Source organism: Sus scrofa, chromosome 9 (genome assembly GCF_000003025.6).
Source record: "Sus scrofa isolate TJ Tabasco breed Duroc chromosome 9, Sscrofa11.1, whole genome shotgun sequence".
Taxonomy (NCBI): domain Eukaryota; kingdom Metazoa; phylum Chordata; class Mammalia; order Artiodactyla; family Suidae; genus Sus; species Sus scrofa.
The window spans coordinates 92542738-92563468 of record NC_010451.4 but is presented as its reverse complement, the minus strand read 5'-3'; the positions used below and the strand labels follow the sequence as shown (position 1 = coordinate 92563468).

Genomic DNA, 20731 nt, shown 5'->3' with positions numbered 1-20731 from the left:
ACATATAGATCAGTGGAACAGGATAGAAAGCCCAGAATTAAACCTATGCACCTACAGCCAACTAATCTATGACAAAGGAGGCAAGAATATACAATGGAGAAAAGACAGCTTGTTCAATAAGTGGTGCTGGGAAAACTGGACAGCCACATTGTAAAAGAATGGAAGTGGAACACTCCTAACACCATACACAGAAATAAACTCAAAATGGATTAAAGACCTAGATATAAGACCAGACACTATAAAACTCTCAGAGGAAAACATAGGCCAAACACTCTCTGACATAAACGACAGCATCATCTTCTCAGATCCACCTCTTAGAGTAATGACAGTAAAAACAAAAATAAATAAATAAATGGGACCTAATTAAACTTAAAAGTTTCTGCACAGCAAAGGAAACCCTAAACAAAATGAAAAGACAACCCACAGAATGGGAGAAAATCTTTGCAAATGAATCAATTCACAAGGGATTAATCTCCAAAATTTATAAACACCTCTGGCCAAATGAGGAAAAATATCCTCATTCCTCATATTAGCATCAGTTGGATTGCCACTGTTGCTGAAACTCAGCCTCTGTCTACCAGTGCCAAATAGAAACATGGAGACAGTTTTGTGTGAAGGAGAAAATAATAGCTTTTATTGCTTTGCCAGGCAAAGGAAGCCACAGCAGGCTAATGCCTTAGACTGTGCCTTCCTTTGGGAAGAATTGTGGGGAATTTTATAATAAAAAGGAGAAACACAGGGTTCTGGATAAGAATCAGGGTTGAGGGCAAATATGCATTTTTCTTTTGGGGGGAATCTTTGATCATTGAAGTCAGTGTCAAGATCTCAGTGTGATCTTGGTGGTCTTCTGAGTTATCATATCTTGAATTTTCCTAAAATAAAAATACTTGCAAAAAGGACATATTTATCAGAGATTAGGGCAGTCTAGGAAAGACTCTCCAAAAAAACACTATGTACTCATAATCTGTGACCCACAAGCAACTGTGCTCTGGGTGCCTAATCTGTAGTTCATAGGTGATTGTGTTTAGAGTGTAATTAAGCCAAGAGGAAGGACAAGGCTATTCAGTTTTAAACTAGTCATTTCTAAAAGAAGCATAAGGAATGTAACTTTTCTCTTAGATGTATGAGGTGCCGGCATCACCACTGAGTAAGTCTTGAACTTAACTAGGTATATTTTGCTTGTTCTAAGGTAAATGTAAGATTTGTTGATTCCAAGCAACCACAACCAACTCCTAAGCACAAATGGAATTCATTAGATAGGTATCAGTAACACATGGGATGCATAAGACTGGAAAAGTAGTCCTGGAAAGAGGTAGGCTGAGGATGGTAGAGTAGGAATATCAAGAACGTCTTTTGGGGAGTTCCCTCTGTGGTACAGTGGGATCAGCGGCATATTGGAAGCACAGGGATTCCCGCTGGACAGCCAAAAAAAAATTGTCTTTTTGCTACATTTTGGTCAGGACTTCAATGCTAGAGTGAATAAATGGCTTTGTTTATTTATTACTCTAAATGGACTCTAGCCAAGATACAAAATTCAGGGATGATTTTCAACCTAATTTAATTCACTTGTCTGGGCCCTAGTGTACTAGAGTGGTGATAGAAAGGGCCTTCCTTACATAGGATCCTCCACAAAGCTTTCCTTTTCATACTAACTGGGCTGGGATATACTGAGTCCATATTCTTCAAAAATGGTGTAAAACAGATGCATGAATTAAAACTAGGCCTATTTCGTAGGTTGAATTCTCTTATCTCCGGTTTCATAAGACCAGGCAGCTCCCCATAGAAAACAATATTAGGCCTTCTAAGCACAAAGACCTGAAGACAGTACCTTAATTCATCACAGGGCAAAAATCCTCCATGGACAAACTGTGTGTAAAAACTTTAGTGAAACTTCAGTTCCTTTTTATATGGTGTAAAAGTTTTCATTTTCCAGAAAAAAATACATTCTAAATTGGAGAATGTTCCATTACTTATTTTTAACTGAGTTCTATCCAGGTGGTTTCCTCAGATGCACATTTGCCTTTCTTATATTCTGCTCTGAATATTTCCTGTAGGCCAGTTATGACATTGGAATTGAGTTCTCCAGTGACATTCACTGGAGACCCTACAGAGGAAATATGTAAAAGAAAAATCTAGTAAGAAACCCCCAAATAATGGTATGCAGAAGCTCCAGGGCGAGGGAGCAAAGCCTTGCCACAATAGTGACCCAAGCTACAGCAGTGACAACACCAGATCCTTAACCCACTGAGCCACCAGGGAATTCCTTTCATTCCTTTTCTAGTGAAATGAAATCTTTGGACCTGGCCTAAAGGAATATCTTAATGGGACACATTCTCTCTGACTTCTCCTTCCTTCACCTCTAGTAGTCCATTCTGAAAGAGGCTCTAGTATTTACATCAGAAAATGTTTCTTGATGGACACAGTGGAGCAAATATTTTTAAATACCCACAGATATCCTATAAAATCATAAATATATGTAGCTTGCTAGAGATGTATAAGTGGGATTATTCCATCAGAATCATGGTTAATAGCCAGAGATGTTGTGCAGGGTGCTATTGTCTAATGCAGGATTATCTGGCTAGCACACCACTGACTCTCTGCCATCCAAAATAGGACTGTGGTCTCTGAAAGTCAGAACGCTAAAGTCATGGACTCCTATTTAAGAATTCAGGTTGCTTAGGTGGTATTTTAAGGCTTTTTAGAGGTAGAATAAGAACTTTGCAAACAATTATGCTTCTAAATAAACTACCGGTTTAAATGTTGAGTTAACTTGTGACAGTGGTCAGTTGGTTTGTGAAGCTGAAATCTTGGCAGAAAGCTAGTTCTTTTGTAAGTTGTTATTGATAGTAACAGCTCTACCAAAATGAAAAGTAAACTAGGAGTTGTTATAATGGCTTCATTCTGTACTTGAAATATTTCAGTCCATGTCATTATATTGTTCAGTCCATGTCATTAATGTAATTATTTCCATAAAGGTGTATTAGCAGTCATTTCTACTAAAAACAATTATAGGAATCTCATGGATTTTTTTAATTTTATATCTTTCTGTATTTTATTTTTATTCATTTTAATTGTTTTTGTTTGCTGAGTTAAATAGCTTTAGTAGATGTTGAATTTTGAAATAGAGAATCATACACATGGAATCTTTTCTTTCACATCTTTACTGAGATCTGATCACCGGTACCTCTAAGATATCACCATTGTTTCTTAGTTAAGATGTAAAATACAGCTTGAGCACCTAAGTCCTTTAGCAGTATCTCTGGGGAAAGCTAGGAAGTTTGAATTTCACTAGTAGTGATTTGCTATACCCAGTAAAGGAAGAATAAAAACATACTACAAGAGATGAAGCAGTTATCACCCCAACTTCCTGTAGTTCTGTTCACAGTTTGTTAACATACCACTTTAAAAGGTGAATTTGGGGGCCTAAATTGATACCATTAGGTTCCTCTGCCATTGCAGAACAGTGAAGACAAAAGCACTCACCATTTTAATATTCACAGGACTGTGCTAAAGAATAATGATTTAAGATCAAGACAAGAGTTAACTACCCACCTCACCAACCAGTGGCCTTCCCCAGGAGCTCTGGATGTCAATGCTGTTGCCTTGGATACGTTGCTTTACCGAAAACACAATAAACAGTGGTATGAGTAAGTGTAATACTTTTTTTTCCCAACTAATTACAAACTTAGTTGTACCAAAACATATTATTATTATTATTATTATTAGCTTAGAGTAAAAGTAGGACTTAAAACTATTTTGGCTTGGTAAGGTTAGATGAAGGCAGTGAATGTGGTAATGTGTTGAAGCCAAGGCACCCTGAAGAAGTTAAAAACAATTGAGAAATCTTTATGTGATATTATGCCAGACACCTATTTCTCCTCCAGTTAATATTGAGCCAGTCCTTCAGTTAAGTCTGTAGGCTTATATTTAATGAGCCATCTTTTTTTTGTTGTTGTTGTTGTTTTTTTTTTTTTTTTTTTTTTTTGCTTTTTAGGGCCCCACCCACGGCATGTGGAGGTTCCCAGGCTAGGGGTCCAATTGGAGCTACAGTGTCTGGCCTACACCACAGCCACAGCAACTCGGGATCCGAGCCATGTCTGCAACCAACACCACAGCTCAAGGCTACGCTGGATCCTGAGTAAGGCCAGGGATCAAACCTGCATTCTCATGGTTGCTAGTCAGATTCGTTAACCACTGAGCCATGACGGGAACTCCGAGCCATCTGTTTTTGAATTCTAGCTTTGGTGTTTGTATTGGACTTTGGACTAATTTTCATGCTTGTTAGAAAATGCAAAATTCCATCTTGTGAAAGCATAGAAATGTACTTGTTTTTGGTGGGTCTGAAATATACTTGTTTTCATTTTCATTAAATCTAATTTTGGAGGGATAGTGAAGATATAATCTTTCTACCTATAGGCTGCAAGGTCCTTTTCTTATTCTTTGTCCCAGTATTCAGGACTGTTTCATTTAGTCATAGTTTCCTAATGTTGAGAGAGCTGCAAAATCTTAGACACTTTTTCTTTAGTTAATCTCCATTTTGGAACTTTTAAATTGTATTACCTTCTTTTAGCTTTTAGCCACTTTCCCATCTTGGTAATTTTTTTCAATGTATTTTCCTCCCAGTCTTCAGCTAGTTTTTTGATTATTTTCCCTGCTTCCTCCATCCTTTACTGTTCTCTCTCTCTCTCTCTCTTCCTTTCCTTCTCTTTCTTCCCTTTTCCCTACTTCCTCTCCCTCTCTTCTTTCCTCTCTTCTCTCTTTCCTCCTTTCTTTCTTTTTGTTTTTTGTCTGCTTTTAACGCCCTTGTTCTAAATTTCACTGGTAGAGCCTCACACTTCTTTCTGTCCTTCTTAGGGCAGCTTTCACTAGGTAATTAGTATCTAGACATCTATAAGGAATGTTCAGCACAGGCATAATTTTCACCTGCTTTACTCTGATTTTTTTTCATTTGTTAAAGGTAGAAGTCGAAATAAATTTTACCTTTTACTGTTAAAAAAATGCTATAGGCGTTAATGTTTTTGTTTCACGACTGTTAGAGATAAGTAGGGGGAAATGAGCTGATTATTTATGGAATAAATCAGTATAGCATTTCTTCAGCATCTACTACACCACACTTAGTATGATTCAAGATGTTAACTCAGTCTTTCATGGATTCAAATCTAGTTCCTCTTTACCTTTATGAAAGTTATAAATAACTGGAATATATGTTATTATGCTAGTATATAATTTTATCTTTTTGTGACATATTTAATGAATGGAAGAATATTAGTTTATTTGTATTTCTAATTTATAATTGAAAACCTGAATTTATAGCGATATTTGGTATGAAATATTCCTGCAAAAATATTATAATATTATGTCCTGGCAAGTTGAAAGACTAATAACTGTGCCTTTTTATTGCAATATCTATACTGTCACTTTAGATGGGGGGGAGGGAAAAAATATTTTAACCAAAAGCCATGTAGGTACCACTGCCTGCCTATTGAGGAATGAATGAGGACATCTAAGTGGAATACTGATTTTTAGTTTACATTGGCATGTAGTAATAGTGACTGGTTTTTATAAAGTATTATAGTAGCAACAAAAGAAATTACAGTCTCAGAAAAGAATGCAGTGAAACTGCCTGTTTGTCTGTTTAGCATGGATGCAGATTTTATATATCTTGACTTAGTTACTCTATTAAGAAGAGGGACACTTTCCTTCCTGGCATCATCCTTTAATCTAGCCTGACCTCAGATACTGGTATTGCTTTTTCTATGGTCCAATTGAGAAACTGATATCCCAGAACAAAAAGTGTGTAGCTCAGGGGTAGTACTGATATCCCTGCTTCCTTGCTGTGTAACACTGAGCACCACTTCTTCTTACCTTTTGTTTGTGCGCATGTAAAACTGGGGGTAATGCCTATTTAAACTGAGTTGTAAGATGTAATAAATCGCCTGGCACCTAATCACTTCATGGTAAATCTTTATTTATTTATAGTTTACATAATCTTTTTTGTTTATACACTCATATAACTTCGTATCTTTCATGTTTAGAGAATATTCACTCACCCAACATCCCAAGCTCTGTTTTCTTAGCTTATAAAACCTTATATAAAATTAAAATGCAAATCCACAGTTGTTCAAAATAAATAATACCAAAATTTTCATGTAAAAATAGAGATTTTCACTTTCAGAAGGGTGGCTCTGTGTAAGTCATGTTTGAAACAAATTGTATCTTTTCATCAGGATTCATTTTTTGCTCTCCTCAAATTTATGATATAAGCCAAAGCTTTTGAACTGACTCAATCACTGATTCCTTTTCATTTGATCAGTATCTTAAATAAGTCCAACAAACATTTATGGAGGAAGCAGGGAAAACCAAAACCTCTTAATAAGGAACATTAGCTCTCTTGATAACATGAAGAAAGAAACTGATCCATAATGAGTGATTATAATTTTCTGCTAAGGGTATAGGATGGGACGTCTATAGTTAAGTCTCTGGGGGCTTTGAAAATTTATTCATGTGATTGGCTTTGAGAAGAAACAGAGTTTGCTGATTGATTTAATGGATTTCATGGATTTGGTGACACTTCTTAAAAAGAGCCATTGGATAACCTGGCTATAGTCATCTGGTCATGGAAGGACCCCTTTCACAATAGCTCTTAAATTTATTTCCACTTACTATACTGTTTATAAAATTTTAAAAATATTTCCAGTTCATTTCTTGATTATTTATGCCAAATGTTTAGTTATGCTTCATTTTATTATATCTCTTCTTTTATTTCAAATTTAGGAATATTAAAAATTTTTTAAAGCTCTCTGTAGAAGCTCTACAATAAATATATAGAGAGAGCACACTCCCTAACATACATATAGAGCAATTGATTCTTTTTTATTTCTGTTAAGTTCTGTTTTTGTTTTGTGGTTGTTGGGTTTGTTTGTTTGTTTGGCTATACTTGGGGCATGTGAAGTTCCTGGGCCAGTGATCAAATCCGCACCACAGTTGCAACCTGTGCTGTAGTTGCAGCAACGCTGGATCCTTAACCTGCTGCACCACGCAGGAACTTCCTCAGTAAGTTCTGTTTTAATGTATATCTTTATATGCAAATTCTGGGTCACATGAGCTTGTTAGATATTTGTTCTATAATCTTCTTAGATTATCTGTTATATGACTTTGTTAGATTATTGCTAACTCACTCATTCCCATTCCCCCAAAACAGATTTATTGTCACCATATCTATATTTTCTACTTAGGCTTTTCTATTCTTCTGAATTTATCACTGTTTCCCAATTTGGCTGTTATTTACAAAATTATTAAGAATTATGAGTTTTTATATGCCCCTCATGATCTACTGTTTAGGCTAATTCTTAATGACTTCTGATGCATTAGATATAATTACTTCAGGTATATTAGAGGTATTCCTTCCCATATGTGTCCTTGCACTCTTTTTAGAGTAGGACTCCTAAAGCACTGAGGCTGGAAGAACAGATTATAAGTTTTACATTGACCTGAGTCACATATATCCCCTTTCAAGCTCCCTTGAGTCTTTCTATTAATTTTAGTAAATTAAGAGTTTATAGGAATTCTTGTTGTGGCTCAGTGGTAATGAACCCAACTAGCAGTCATGAGGATACGGGTTTGATCCCTGGCCCTGCTCAGTGGGTTAAGGATCTGGTGTTGCTGTGAGCTGCAGTATAGGTCACAGATGTGGCTCGGATCTGGTGTGGCTATGGCTGTGGTGTAGGCCAGCAGCTGCAGTTCCAACTTGACCCCTAGCCTGGGAACTTCCATATGCCTCATATGCAGCCCTAAACAAAAAAAGAAAAGCAAGAGTTTATAGATTTTCTGCTATACCAAATGCTTATTTTGCTCCTTAAACATACTTCTATGAAACTCAAACCAAGAATAGAAAGATTGGTGTATCTGTTTCCGTGTGCCTCTGTGTGTACAGTGAGCATATATTTATTTTATTTTCCACATGTGGATAATGTCTCCTTCTGTGCATCACACTCTCTCTTGCCCAGTGAATGCCAGATAATGTGAATTATTATGGACCTCAGTACATCTAATGGCAAATAAATAATGTGGATTATTTATATAATTGTGTCTGCACTGATAGAAAGTGTAAGTTGTAGAAAAATTTTGTAATAATTGAATTCAGGCCTGTTGCTCAATTTTCTTTTAATTTTGCCTTTATTTGTTACCCAGTTTTATGTGTAGAAGTTTGTATTTGAGTAGTTCTAAAATGTTTAAATAGTAAGACACTGAATTCAGTGGCTTTTTGTTATGCCCCCAAAGCTCACAACATATGAGAATTCCTACAAATTTAATTTAAATGATATTTAATAATGTAATGATAGATTAAACTGTAATCTTTTATATAGTCATAATGCATGACTCTTTCCATTTTGGGTATTCATTTTGATTCAGCTCTTGCCGTTTAAAAAATTGTAGTCTGAGAAATAGGAATAGACATTTAATTTGGTTTGATGTGTCTGGTGTGTGATACTTAAATCTTACAGTGTGATTTCAATGAGTCTAGAATTCTAAGATAGGACTTCGTGATGACCTTTTAAAAGGAGAACTCCCATAGACAGTTTACTCCATGACAATAAAATGTTTGTCAGTTGGAGCTGCCGGGTGCATTGGAAATCAGGTAAGAATGTGGAAAACAAAGCCATTCTTTGTCATTACTGAAAGCAGCTGAACTAGATTCCTCCCAGATGGTGGGAAGTAGTCACTTTCATGCAAGGAAGATACTGTATGGTACCATTCCTAACATCTTATGAATGAGGACTTAATTTTGGCTTGGAATGTTTATTACTGCTTCAGAACATCATTGTCTACCAAGTTCCTTCTTTTTTTTGGCTATGCTCACAGCATGTGAAAGTTCCCTGGCCAGGGATTGAACCCATGCCACAGCAGTGACCCAAGCTGCTGCAGTGACAATGCCAGAACCTTAACTGACTGCACCACAAGGGAATTCCCCTATTTTTATATTCATTGATACTTAGTTAAGTAAATAAAGCCTATAAACTTAGGATTGTTCATTAAGGGGCACAATGGTCTCCAGATCACATTGGATGTAGAAGTATGATATTCTGAAAAGAACTTCAGTAGGTCACACAGAAAGCTCATTTTGTGTTGCCATTATCATAGGATGCTTTCATAGGCTTTTCTTTGTTGGTGGGTGACAGTCCTTGAGAGTGTAAATTTGTGCTATCAAGCTCCAGTCCTTATTCACAAAAGTCAAATGAATTCTAAGTCTTTTATGCTTCTGGGTATTTTGCTGTTTGTAAATATTTCTATGAATAATTTTTAAATTTAATGATATTAATTAACAAGCTTCCTAAAGTGAAATATCAGTGTTAGAAACTCATCTTAAGCCATTCATTTTAAAAAGCAAGCCTTCTGTGAGTTCCTGCTGAGGTGCAGTGGGTTAGGGTCTGGTCTTGTCTCTGCAGTGGCTTGGGTTGCTGCTGAGGCACAGGTTCAGTGCCTGGCATAATGGGTTAAAGATCCAGTGTTGCCGCAGCAGCAGCTTGGATTCAACACCTGGCCCCAGAACTTCCATATGTCAGAGGTATGGCCAGGAAATAAAAAGTAAATAAATAAATAATTTTTAAAAAGCAAGCCTTCTACCTATTAGGCAGAGAAAAATAATTTGGAAAAGAAACTTATTTATAACTTGCTTTATTAAATTTCTCTGTTCCTGACCCCTATAGGGCCTGAGAACTTCGATATGCCATAGGGCCAAGTGCGGACCTAAAAAAAAAGCACACACAAAAAAATCCTATGTTCCTGCTTTCTGCCTTAGCTAAAGAAACAAGATTTTAATGGAAATCAAATGAAAGTTTCAGTGATTTGATTAAATGCAGTATAGTTTTCATAGTTTACCTTAGCGAATAAAACTGTTCTTTAAGAAAGATTTCTAATAAATTAGAAGCGAGATCTTTTCTTCTTACAATGGAGGGGAGATAGTGTAGTAGTTAAGGGGATAGAATTAGAGCCTTACTACCATGTTCAAATCTAATCTTTTTGTGCCCAGTATCCCCTGCCATAAACTATGTATAATAGTAATTCCAACCTATTAGGATAGTTTTGAGGATTAAATAAGTTAACATATATAATATATGTAGAACAGTGCCTAGCATTTATTGGTGAGTGCTATATAAACATTGGGTATCATTTTTGGTTACTTGTTGTATAGCTTACATATGTGTTATCTATTAAAATTTTGAGAAGTAGCCTACAATAGATTTTCCTGCTACTTAAAATTATAATTAAGAACTTTTATACTTAGAACATTTGAAAAGGCATTATGTTATAAAGTGAGAATGCTGCTTGCATTATATTCTGGGAAAGTTACTCCATCACCTCATTCTTCTACCTCATTTCTAAGAGGAAAAAACAAATAGATACCTATTGTATATATCCTTCTCATACTTCTTATACACACTGTTGATAAATTTATAAGTCTACTCAAGTATGTGAATAGAGAATAGCTATGTAAGAAATCGTTTAAATTATATATGTTTTCCTATAACATTATCATAGACTATATAACATTTCTAGTAGTAGGGTTTGGCTACTTTGGGAAATAGATGTTGAACCTGAACAACATACTCCTTTTTCTGGATTATTTATATTTAGAAATAATAATGAGTTTTGTTCATGTACTCGAAATGTCAACACCAAAGCTGTATATATCTCTTTTTTTTTCTTTTTCTTTTTTTTCTTTTCTTTTCCTTTTTTTTTTTTTTTTTTTTTTTTTTGTCCTTTTGTTTATTTAGGGTTGCCTCTGAGGCATACGGAGGTTCCCAGGCTGAGAGTCAAGTCAGAGCTGTAGCTGCCGGGCTACACCATAGCCACAGCCATGCTGTATCCAAGCCACATCTGTGACCTATACCACAGCTCACAGCAATGCCGGATGTTTAACCCACTGAACGAGGCGAGGGATTGAACCCACTTCCTCATGGATACTAGTCGGGTTTATTAACCACTGAGCCATGGCAGGAACTCCTATATCTCTCGAGTTAGCTTTATTCTGACAAAACAAATATGAGCGAGGTTTAAACATTTATACAAATATATTAACATTTAAATATAAACATTCACTAACTTTTCATTTATAACTGAATTTTTCCTCTATTCTAATTTATTTCTAGTGAATTTGTTTAATAGAAAATGTGTTCACACTTAAAAATAGGTCCTAGAAGGAGGTTAATTATCTTGATGATGTATTAGCAAAAACAGGTATTTCACTACCCAACATTTTCTAAGCATCTAAGTTATAGGAATTGATAACAATTATTTGTTATTATTGTTATATAATAACAATCTATAACATTAGCAAGGTGTTGTGCTTAGGAAACACTAGATCATCACTAAGTTATGTCAGTTTTATTTCTGCATTGAGTGATAGAAGATTTTCCACACCTTTGATAATTGATAATGACCAGAATCCCTATTTCTTAACTAATTTGATCATCAAAAGTAGATGTAAGGAACCAAATTTGTTTGACACACAGTTTCTCTTTTTCTTTTTTTAGTGGATTAAACAGACCTCTAAAGAGGGTGGAGGGAAAAGTATAATAGAGATCCTACTGCCACCAAGATAAAGACCAACTTTGGGGGGGAAATTGAGGAAAAATTAACCAGAAATTCAGTACATTGAAGAAAAGCATTAAAGAATATCTCTAGGAATTCTTTTTTTGTGAGAAGAAATTAAAGTGGTATTTCACTCTTGTTTTACAGAAAAAGTTGTCAAAGTCTTGACCAGTTATCAGCTGAAGTTAGCCTTTCTCAGTCCTCACTAGATCCAGGACAGTCACAGGAAGGAGATGGAAAACAAGACACATTAAGTGAAGGTAAAAAAAAAATCTTGAAAATTACTTTTCAAGTTTTCCTCCATTATATATACATTGGTTGCAGAGAATTGCTAAAGAAAAATAGTGAAATTTCTGTGAAGCATGCTAGGAATTAAGCTGCCATTATGATTAAAAATTGTCTGTTCTTGTTTTCTTCTTACATGTTTATAGTTAACCTGCTTGAAAGATATTCTGTAATTGTTACCTTTATTTCCTCACTTACTGTGCTTTTTTTTTTTCACCCACTCCAATTTGGCTTTTGTGTCTCTACCACTTGCTAAAATGACTTATCAAGGGATCAGCCACTGCCATACTGCTGATGTTGTCCCCTACTTTTATCCTATTAAACTTCTCAGCAGCTTTTGATCCAACTGATCACTTCCTCATTCTTCAATCACTTGGAGAATAAACATCAAAGTTTTCTTTTTTCCTGTTACTGCTTTCAGCTATATTCTAAGGACCCCTCTTTCCATTAGGTTGCATCTTCCTGAGCAACATCTTGGTCCAGTTTTGTGATGTTTCAGGCTACCTTCAATTATATGATCATATTTCAGTTTCCGAGACTCAACCTATTCATTTTTAAGCTTCATTAGCATAGTTGGCTCGAAGTTTTTTTCTACCCACCAGTATAGGCTAGATCTGTGCACTCTAGCGCTTTGAATTGGACAGGTGGTGTTTGTATGATCTGCTTCTCACATTTTTTTAAAAATTAAAGTTTAGTTGATTTACAGTTTTGCCAATTTATGCTGTACAGCAGAGTGACTCAATTATCCACACACACATTCTTTTTAATATTTTCCATCATGGTCCATCTCAGGGGATTAGATATAGTTCCCTGTGCTGTACAATGGGATCTTATTGTTTTTCCTTTCTAAATGTAATAATTTGCATCAACTAACCCCAAACTCCCAGTTCATCCCTCTCCCTCCCCTTCTTCCCTTTGGCAACCACAGGTCTTTTCTCTATGTCTGTGAGTCTGTTTCTGTTTTATAGATAGGTTCATTTGTGCCATATTTTAGATTCAACATATAAATGATATCATATAGTATCAGTCTTTCTGAGTTAATTCATTAACTGTGATAATCTCTAGGTCCATCCATGTTGCTACAAATAGCATCATTTCATTTGTTTTTATGGCCAAGTAGTATTTCATTGTATATATGTACCACATCTTCTTATCCATCCCTTTGTCAGTGAACATTTAGGTTGTTTCCATGTCTTGACTGTTGTGAATAGTGCTGCAGTGAACATAGGTGTGTATGTATCTTTTTTGAATTATAGTTTTGTTTGGATATGTTACCATGAGTGGGATCCCTAGATTATATGGTAATTCTATTTTTAGTTTTCTGAGGAACCGCCACATTGTTTTGCATGGTGGCTGTACCAGTTTACATTCCCACCAGCAGTGTAGGAGTGTTCCCTTTTCTCTATACCCTCCTCAGCATTTGTTATTTGTAGACTTATTAATGATGGCCATTCTGACCAGTATGAAGTGGCACCTCATTGTAGTTTTGATTTGCATTTCTTTAATAATTAGTGTTGCTGACCATCTTTTCATGTGCCTGTTGGCCATCTGTATGTCTTCTTTGGAAAAATGTCTATTTAGGTCTTCTAAGTTTTTGATTTTATTGTTTGTTTTTTTCTTTTTGTATGAGTTGTTTGTATGTTGTAGAGAGTAAGCCCTTGTTAGGTTGTCTTTTCAGGTTTTTGTGTTTTTTTATGGTTTACTTTGCTGGGCAAAAGCTTGTTAGTTTAATTAGTTGCTTTTTTTTTTTTTTTTTTTTTGTCTTTTTGTCTTTTTAGGGCCGCACCCACATCTTATGGAGGTTCCCAGGCTTGGGGTCTAATCAGAACTGTAGCCTCTGGCCTATGCCACAGCCACAGCAACACCAGCTCCCAGCAGTGTCTATGACCTACACCACAGCTCACACCAACGCTGGATCCTTAACCTGCTGATCAAGGCTGGGGATCGAACCTGCAAATTCATGGTTCCTAGTCAGATTCATTTCTGCTGCACCATGATGGGAATTCTGCCATTTGTTTATTTTTGTTCTTATTTCTGTTGTCTTGGGAGACTGACCTAAGAAAGGATTTGTATAATTGATGTCAGAGAACATTTTGCCTGTATTTTCTTCTAGGAGTTTTATGGTGACATGTCTTAAGAGTCTTTAAGCCATTTTGAGTTTACTCTTGTGCATGGTGTGAGGGTGTGTTCTAGTTTGATTTACATTTATTTACATGCAGCTGTCCAGTTTTTCCAGAACCACTCACTGAAGAGATTCTTACTTTCTCATTATATAGTCTTGCCTCCTTTGTCAAAGATTAATTGACTGTAAGGTGTCTGGGTTTATTTCTGGGCTCTCTAGTCTGTTCTTTTGGTGTGTCTGTCTGTTTTTGTTCCAGTTCCACATTGTCTTGATTACTGAAGCTTTGTAATATTGTCTGAAGTCTGGGACAGTTAGGCCCACTGCTTTGATTTTTTTTCCCCCCTCAGGATTATTTTGGCATTTCTGGGTCTTTATTGGTTCCATATAAATTTCTGGATTTTTCTAGTTCTGTGAAAAATGTCATGGCTAAATCTGGAAATTGCTTTGTGTAGTATGGTCATTTTTGCGGTATTAATTTTTCCAATCCAAGAGCGTGGGATATCTTTCTATTTCTTTGAATCCTCTTTAATTTCCTTTATTAAGGTTTTGTAATTCTTAGTATATAAATCTTTTACCTCCTTGGTCAGATTTATTTCTAGGTATTTTAGCTTTTCTTGGTGCAATTTTAAAAACATTATTTTTTTTTTACATTCCTTTTCCAATATTTCATTGTTAGTATACAGAAATGCAATCAATTTCTGACTGTTAATCTTGTATCTGGCTATTTTGCCAAATTCATTTATCTGATTGAGTAGTTTTCTGTGGAGTCCTTAGGGTTTTCTATATATAGTATCATGCCATCTGCATAGAGTAACAATTTACATCTTCCAATTTGGATACCTTTTATTTATTTTTCTTGTATGATTGCTGTGGCTAGGACTTCCAATACAGTGTTGTATAGAAATGGCAAGAGTGGACATCTTTATCTTGTTCCAGATTTTAGGAGGATGACTTTCAGCTTTTCTCCATTATTATACTGGCTGTGGGTTTGTCATAAATGACTTTGATTATGTTGAGATATGTTCCCTCTATATTCACTTTGGAAAGCATTTTTATCATGAATGGATATGTTAACTTTTGTTGGATGCTTTTTCTGCGTCTATTGAGAGAGTGTGTGATTTTTTACTTTTCTGCTTTTGATTTAGTGTATTACATTGATTGATTTGCATACTTTGAACCATCCTTGGGAACTTGGGATGAATCCCACTTGATCATGGTATGTGATGTTTTTTAATGTGTTGTTAGATTCAATTTGCTAGAATGTTGTTACGAATTTTTGCATCTATATTCATCAAAGATATTGGCCAATAATTTTCCTATTTTTTAAATTTATTTACATATTTATTGGCTGCACCTGCAGCATGTAGAAGTTTCCTGGCCTCAGATAACTAGCCCCACAACAGTGAAAATGCCAGATCCTTAACCAGCTAGGCCACCAGGGAACTCCTGCAGTGTGATTTTTTTTTTACCATTAAATATTTTATATAGCATAATAAAAAGAATAACTTAACTGGTAAGAATAACAAAAATAATATACCCTCTGAAAATAAGTAAAATATAAAATGCATAAATTGGTTAAAAAACAGTGTACTATATAAATATGTCCTCACAATTTGTTACATCTTATTGATTCTTCAATATAAGCATTACACCATTCTAGGTGATGTGATAAACAAGACATTATAGACCTTACATTGTACCATGGAGAGAAATGGTTATTAATAATACAATTGTAGAACTGTATTATTTAATTGTACAATTGCATTATTTAATTGTACAATTATAATTATCATAGATTGATAGAGAGGAAATCAGAATCAGATGTAAGAAGACTACAACATTCTAAGAAGGGTTAGGGTTAGGGTTAGGGTTAAAGTGGATTACGCACTTATTTACTATGAGATATATTTCTTCTCCAGAGATTCCTTATTTGTGTATCAATTGTAGATTTTTTGTTTACAGTTATTCTGAAGTTTTGATATGAGTCTATATGTATATGAGATTGTTTTAAGTTGTTGTTCTCTTAATTGCAAGTTCATCTCCAGTGTCCTGCATTTGTACCCACCTCTGCTCATGATTTCTGACTTTGGTGGAATAATTGTGCATGGATGATTTCATATCTTTACTGTATAGATACCTTTACTGGTGAGCCTTGTCATTTGTGGAATTTTTGTTTCCTGTTGCTATCTTTTCTTTTCTGCCTAGAGAAGTTCCTTTAGTATTTGTTGTAAGGCTGGTCTAGTATTGCTGAATTCTCTCAACATTTGCTTATCTGTGAAGGTTTTGATTTCTCCTTCAAATCTGAATGAGAGCCTTGCTGGGTAAAGTAATCTTGGTTGGAGGTTTTTTCCTTTCATCACGTTAAGTATATCATGCCACTCCCTTCTGGCCTGCAGAGTTTCTGCTGAAAAATCTGCCGATAACCTTATTGGGGTTCCCTTGTATGTTACTTGTTTCTTTTCCCTAGCTGCTTTCAAGATTTTCTCTTTGTCTTTAATTTTGGTTAGTTTGATTAATATGTGTCTCGGGGTATTCCTCTTCGGGTTTATTTTATATGGTACTCATTGTGCTTCCTGGATTTGAGTGAGTGGTTCCTTTCCCATGTTAGGGAAGTTTTCAGCTATTATCTCTTGGAATATTTTTTCTGTCCCCTTCTCTCTCTCTTCTTCTGGCACCCCTATAATATGGATGTTGGTGTGTTTCACGTTGTTCCAGAGTTCTCTGAGACTCTCTTCATTTGTTTTCAATCTTTTTTCTCTTTTATGTTCTGCATCTGTAATTTCCACTAATCTGTCCTCCACCTCACTTATTCATTCTTCTGCCTCCTGTATTCTGCTGTTAGCTGCTACTAGTGAATTTTTTATTTCAGTTATTGTATTTTGCATCTCTTCTTGTTTAAGTTTTATATCTTGTATCTCATTTAGACCCGTAACCTCGAAACCTCCATATGCTGCGGGTGTGGCCCTAAAAAGACAAAAAAAAAAAAAAAAAGAAAAGAAAAAAGAAATTCATTAGCCAAATATATGTGGGATTATTTGTGGATCCTCAGTTCTATTCTGTTGGTCTGTGTGTCTATGCTAGTGCCACATTATCCTTACTTCATTGCCGCATTGTTTTACTCACTGTGCTTTTCAGTAGATTTTAAGATCAGGACATGTGATTCCTACAGCTTTGTTTCTTTTCAAGATCGTTTTGGCTATTTGGCGTCCTTTGCATTTCCATTTGAATTATAGAATCAACTTTTCATTTCTGGAAAAAAGGCAGAATTTTGATGGGGATTACATTGACTTTGTAGATCAGTTTGGGAAACATTGCCATCTTAATATTATTGTCTTCCAATCCATGAAAACATGGGATGTTTTTCCATTTATTTTAACCTTGAGTTTCTTTCAACAGTATTTTATAGTTGTCAGTGTACAACTCTTGCATGCCTTTGGTTAAATTTATTTTTAAGTATTTTATTATTTTAGATGCTATTATAAATGGAAATGTTTTCTTAATTTTATTTTCTGATTGTTCATTGATTCTTTTAGACCTTAAGCATAGATTTTAAAGATTAACTTTACAGAGAACCCATCGTGGCTCAGTAGTAATGAACCCAACTAGTATTCATGAGGATACAGGTTCAATCACTAGCCCTACACAGTGGGTTAAGGATCTGGCATTGCCGCGAGCTGTGGTATAGGTCGCAGACATGGCTCAGACCCCATGTTGCTGTGGCTGTGGTGCAGGCCAGGAGCTGCAGCTCTGATTTGACCCCTAGCCTGGGAACTTCCATATGCTGCGGTTACAGCCTAAAAAGGGAAAAAAAAAAAAAACCCACAAAAAAAATTAACTTTACTTCTCTGTATCTGTAGAAGAGAAAATAAAAACAAATTGTCAAGTGCTTCTTCATGTTCAGAGTACATCTCTTCTGAACCATTTTTTAATCAAAATTGTCAGTAGCTATGTCTTTTTTCACAGTATCGTCATCTGTTCCCACAATAAACCATTTCCTAAAATAGTACTCTACTCTTGAAGGGATTTTCCTACAAATTACCAATAAGTATCCTGCACATTGTTTTGTTTTGTTTTTTTTAATTTTGGCCACACTCATAGCATGTAGAAGTTCCTGGACCAGGGGCTGAACTCATGCCACAGCAGCGACCCAAGCCACTGCAGTAACAATGCCAGATCCTTAACCTGCTGGGCCATAAGGGAACTCCTCCTGCACATTTTTAATGCAGATACTTTGCTATTTACCTTAGTTTCATTTTCTTCCTCAACTGGATCAGATGTTCCTGAAGCTTCTCTTCAAAAGCCACAGGAATTCCATGATAAATTGATATCGACATCTTAGAAATCCTGCATGATGCATGAATAAATCACAAGAATTGCCTATGCTTCAAATTTTATCCATTCTGTGGAATTTAGTTTGCCTTCAGTTACATGACTGGCATTTGATAAGCAATTCTTTTTTCTTTTTTTTTTTTTTTTTTTTGCTATTTCTTGGGCCGCCCCTGCGGCATATGGACGTTCCCAGGCTAGGGGTCGAATCGGAGCTGTAGCCACCGGCCTACGCCAGAGCCACAGCAACGCGGGATCCGAGCCGCGTCTGCAACCTACACCATAGCTCACGGCAACGCCGGATCATTAACCCACTGAGCAAGGGCAGGGACCGAACCCGCAACCTCATGGTTCCTAGTCGGATTCGTTAACCACTGCGCCACAATGGGAACTCCTGATAAGCAATTCTTTTGTATACTAAGCTTCATCACTTGGAAGGTTTCTCCTTTTTACACATTTCTGCTTTTTCACAAGCACTTTTGTGTTGTTTTACAAGTATGAATTCTTGTAATTCCTATAATGAATATTTGTTTCAGTAATGTGAAATTTACATCCTACTGTCCATTTTCATGCTTTTCTATGAACAAATTCTTAATTTTAGGGGCATGTTTTACTGCAATATTTTTGAAGTCCTTTTAAGCAGCCTATAAACACAGGTAACTCAAAGTGTTATCAGTATGAATACCTGTGACCAAGTTCATGTAAGCACATGCAAAAACAACTATGTCACATCTCCTTCATGTCCAGCTACAACTACAACACACATTGGTTCCAGTAGTTTGAAATTTTATTGCACAAAATGATGACCAACCATTTTCTTGATCATTGATATCTCAAAATGGTAAGTAACATGGTTCTTAACACAACAGCTCAATGTAACATTTTCTCTGTATTTATGGGTATATGACAGTGGCTGAAGAATCTCTTTAGGCATTCCTTAAAATTAGGATACATATTTACTTCCTCTTCCTTTCTTTATTGACCCCGTCCTTCCTACTCCAAACTTCTCTTCCTTCCTATAAGGTCAATGATCTCACTGAAAAGTTCTCAAAATGTACTGAGTTGTTCATGATTCCTCCTGCCTAACATTTTGCCTTCACCAAGTCCTACGAGTTTAACTATCTGAGAATTTCTACCTGTGTTCCATTCTTTGTGTCCCTTATGTGGTTAAGGCAGCTGCCATAACTTTCTTATTGGTTTCCCTGTATCCATTTTATTTCCACTGTAGTCATGCTTCACAGAGCCCTGAAGTATTTAAAATGCAGACTACACATGTAATTTCCTCATGTAAAAGGCTTCACTGCCTCGCTGCTATATAAGCATATGATCAAGAATGTAGTCTCTGAATTCAGAAAACTTGATTTTGAGTCACAATACAAATGTGTTATTATTACAAGATAATTTCCAGGCACCTTAATATGACCTCTGAAGTCTTCTGTGGCCTTTGCCCATTCCTCTAGTCTCATATCTTGCTTGGAGCTCCCTGTACCTTGGGTACTGTTTCTTCCCTCTGTGCCTTTCTTTGTTCATGCTGTTCCTTGGCAGAGCCTCCTTGGGCATTCATGTCCACTAGGGTTCCATGCAGTGCTGACTTTCTCTCTGAAACTTGCCTAGTTGTATCCTAACCCCTACCTTCTGATTTGGTTTGAATGCTTGTTCTTTGAGCTTTTGTAATGCCCTTTAATTATTATTCTCACTATACTTACTGCATTTTATTAGAATTTTGTGTCTGTTTCCACCGTATACTAAGTTGCCTATGGACAAGAAGTGGTTTTTATCACTTTAGGATAGAGGACGCATAGAGGTTACCCAAAATTCTGCTCAATGAATGATTTCTAATAAAATTTGCATCTGTACCATTTGAAGTCTTATGTAGTCTAGACTCCATATCAACACAATTAAAACAAAACCGATCTTTCTTGCTGTAAAAACAAAAATCCATCTGCTCCTGATGACTAATTTATTTCAGCTAGGAACTACCACTCTCCCATTCATCTGGCCTAGAAAGTTTCATTAACTTTGACAAGTTCATTCCTCCCCATATCAATAAATTCCCGGGAGTTCCCGTCATGGCGCAGTGATTAACGAATCCGACTAGGAACCATGAGGTTGCGGATTCGGTCCCTGCCCTTGCTCAGTGGGTTAACGATCCGGCGTTGCTGTGAGCTGTGGTGTAGGTCGCAGACACGGCTCAGATCTTGCCTTGCTGTGCCTCTGGCGTAGGCTGGTGGCTACAGCTCCAATTTGACCCCTAGCCTGGGAACCTCCATATGCCGCGGGAGCGGCCCAAGAAATAGCAAAAAGACAAAAAAAAAAAAATTAAAAAAAATAAATTCCCTTTAAAATGTCAGTATTGGAGTTCCCACTGTGGCTCAGTGGGTTAAGGACCCACTGTCTCCATTAGGA

General features: G+C 36.1%; 1 protein-coding gene across 8 annotated transcripts in view; it reads left to right on the top strand.

Annotated features, from left to right (window-relative positions):
• Positions 1 to 20731, top strand: part of RUNDC3B (RUN domain containing 3B) — a 297986-nt gene that overhangs the window by 260106 nt on the left and 17149 nt on the right. For 5 of the 8 annotated variants that reach the window (XM_021102518.1, XM_021102519.1, XM_021102517.1 and 2 more), the window contains 2 exons: positions 3501 to 3647; positions 11740 to 11852. In XM_021102518.1, coding sequence (XP_020958177.1) covers positions 3501 to 3647; positions 11740 to 11852 — 260 coding nt within the window. The remainder of the gene's footprint in view (positions 1 to 3500; positions 3648 to 11739; positions 11853 to 20731) is intronic. The other 3 variants (XM_021102523.1, XM_021102522.1, XM_003357481.4) reach the window with 1 other exon arrangement.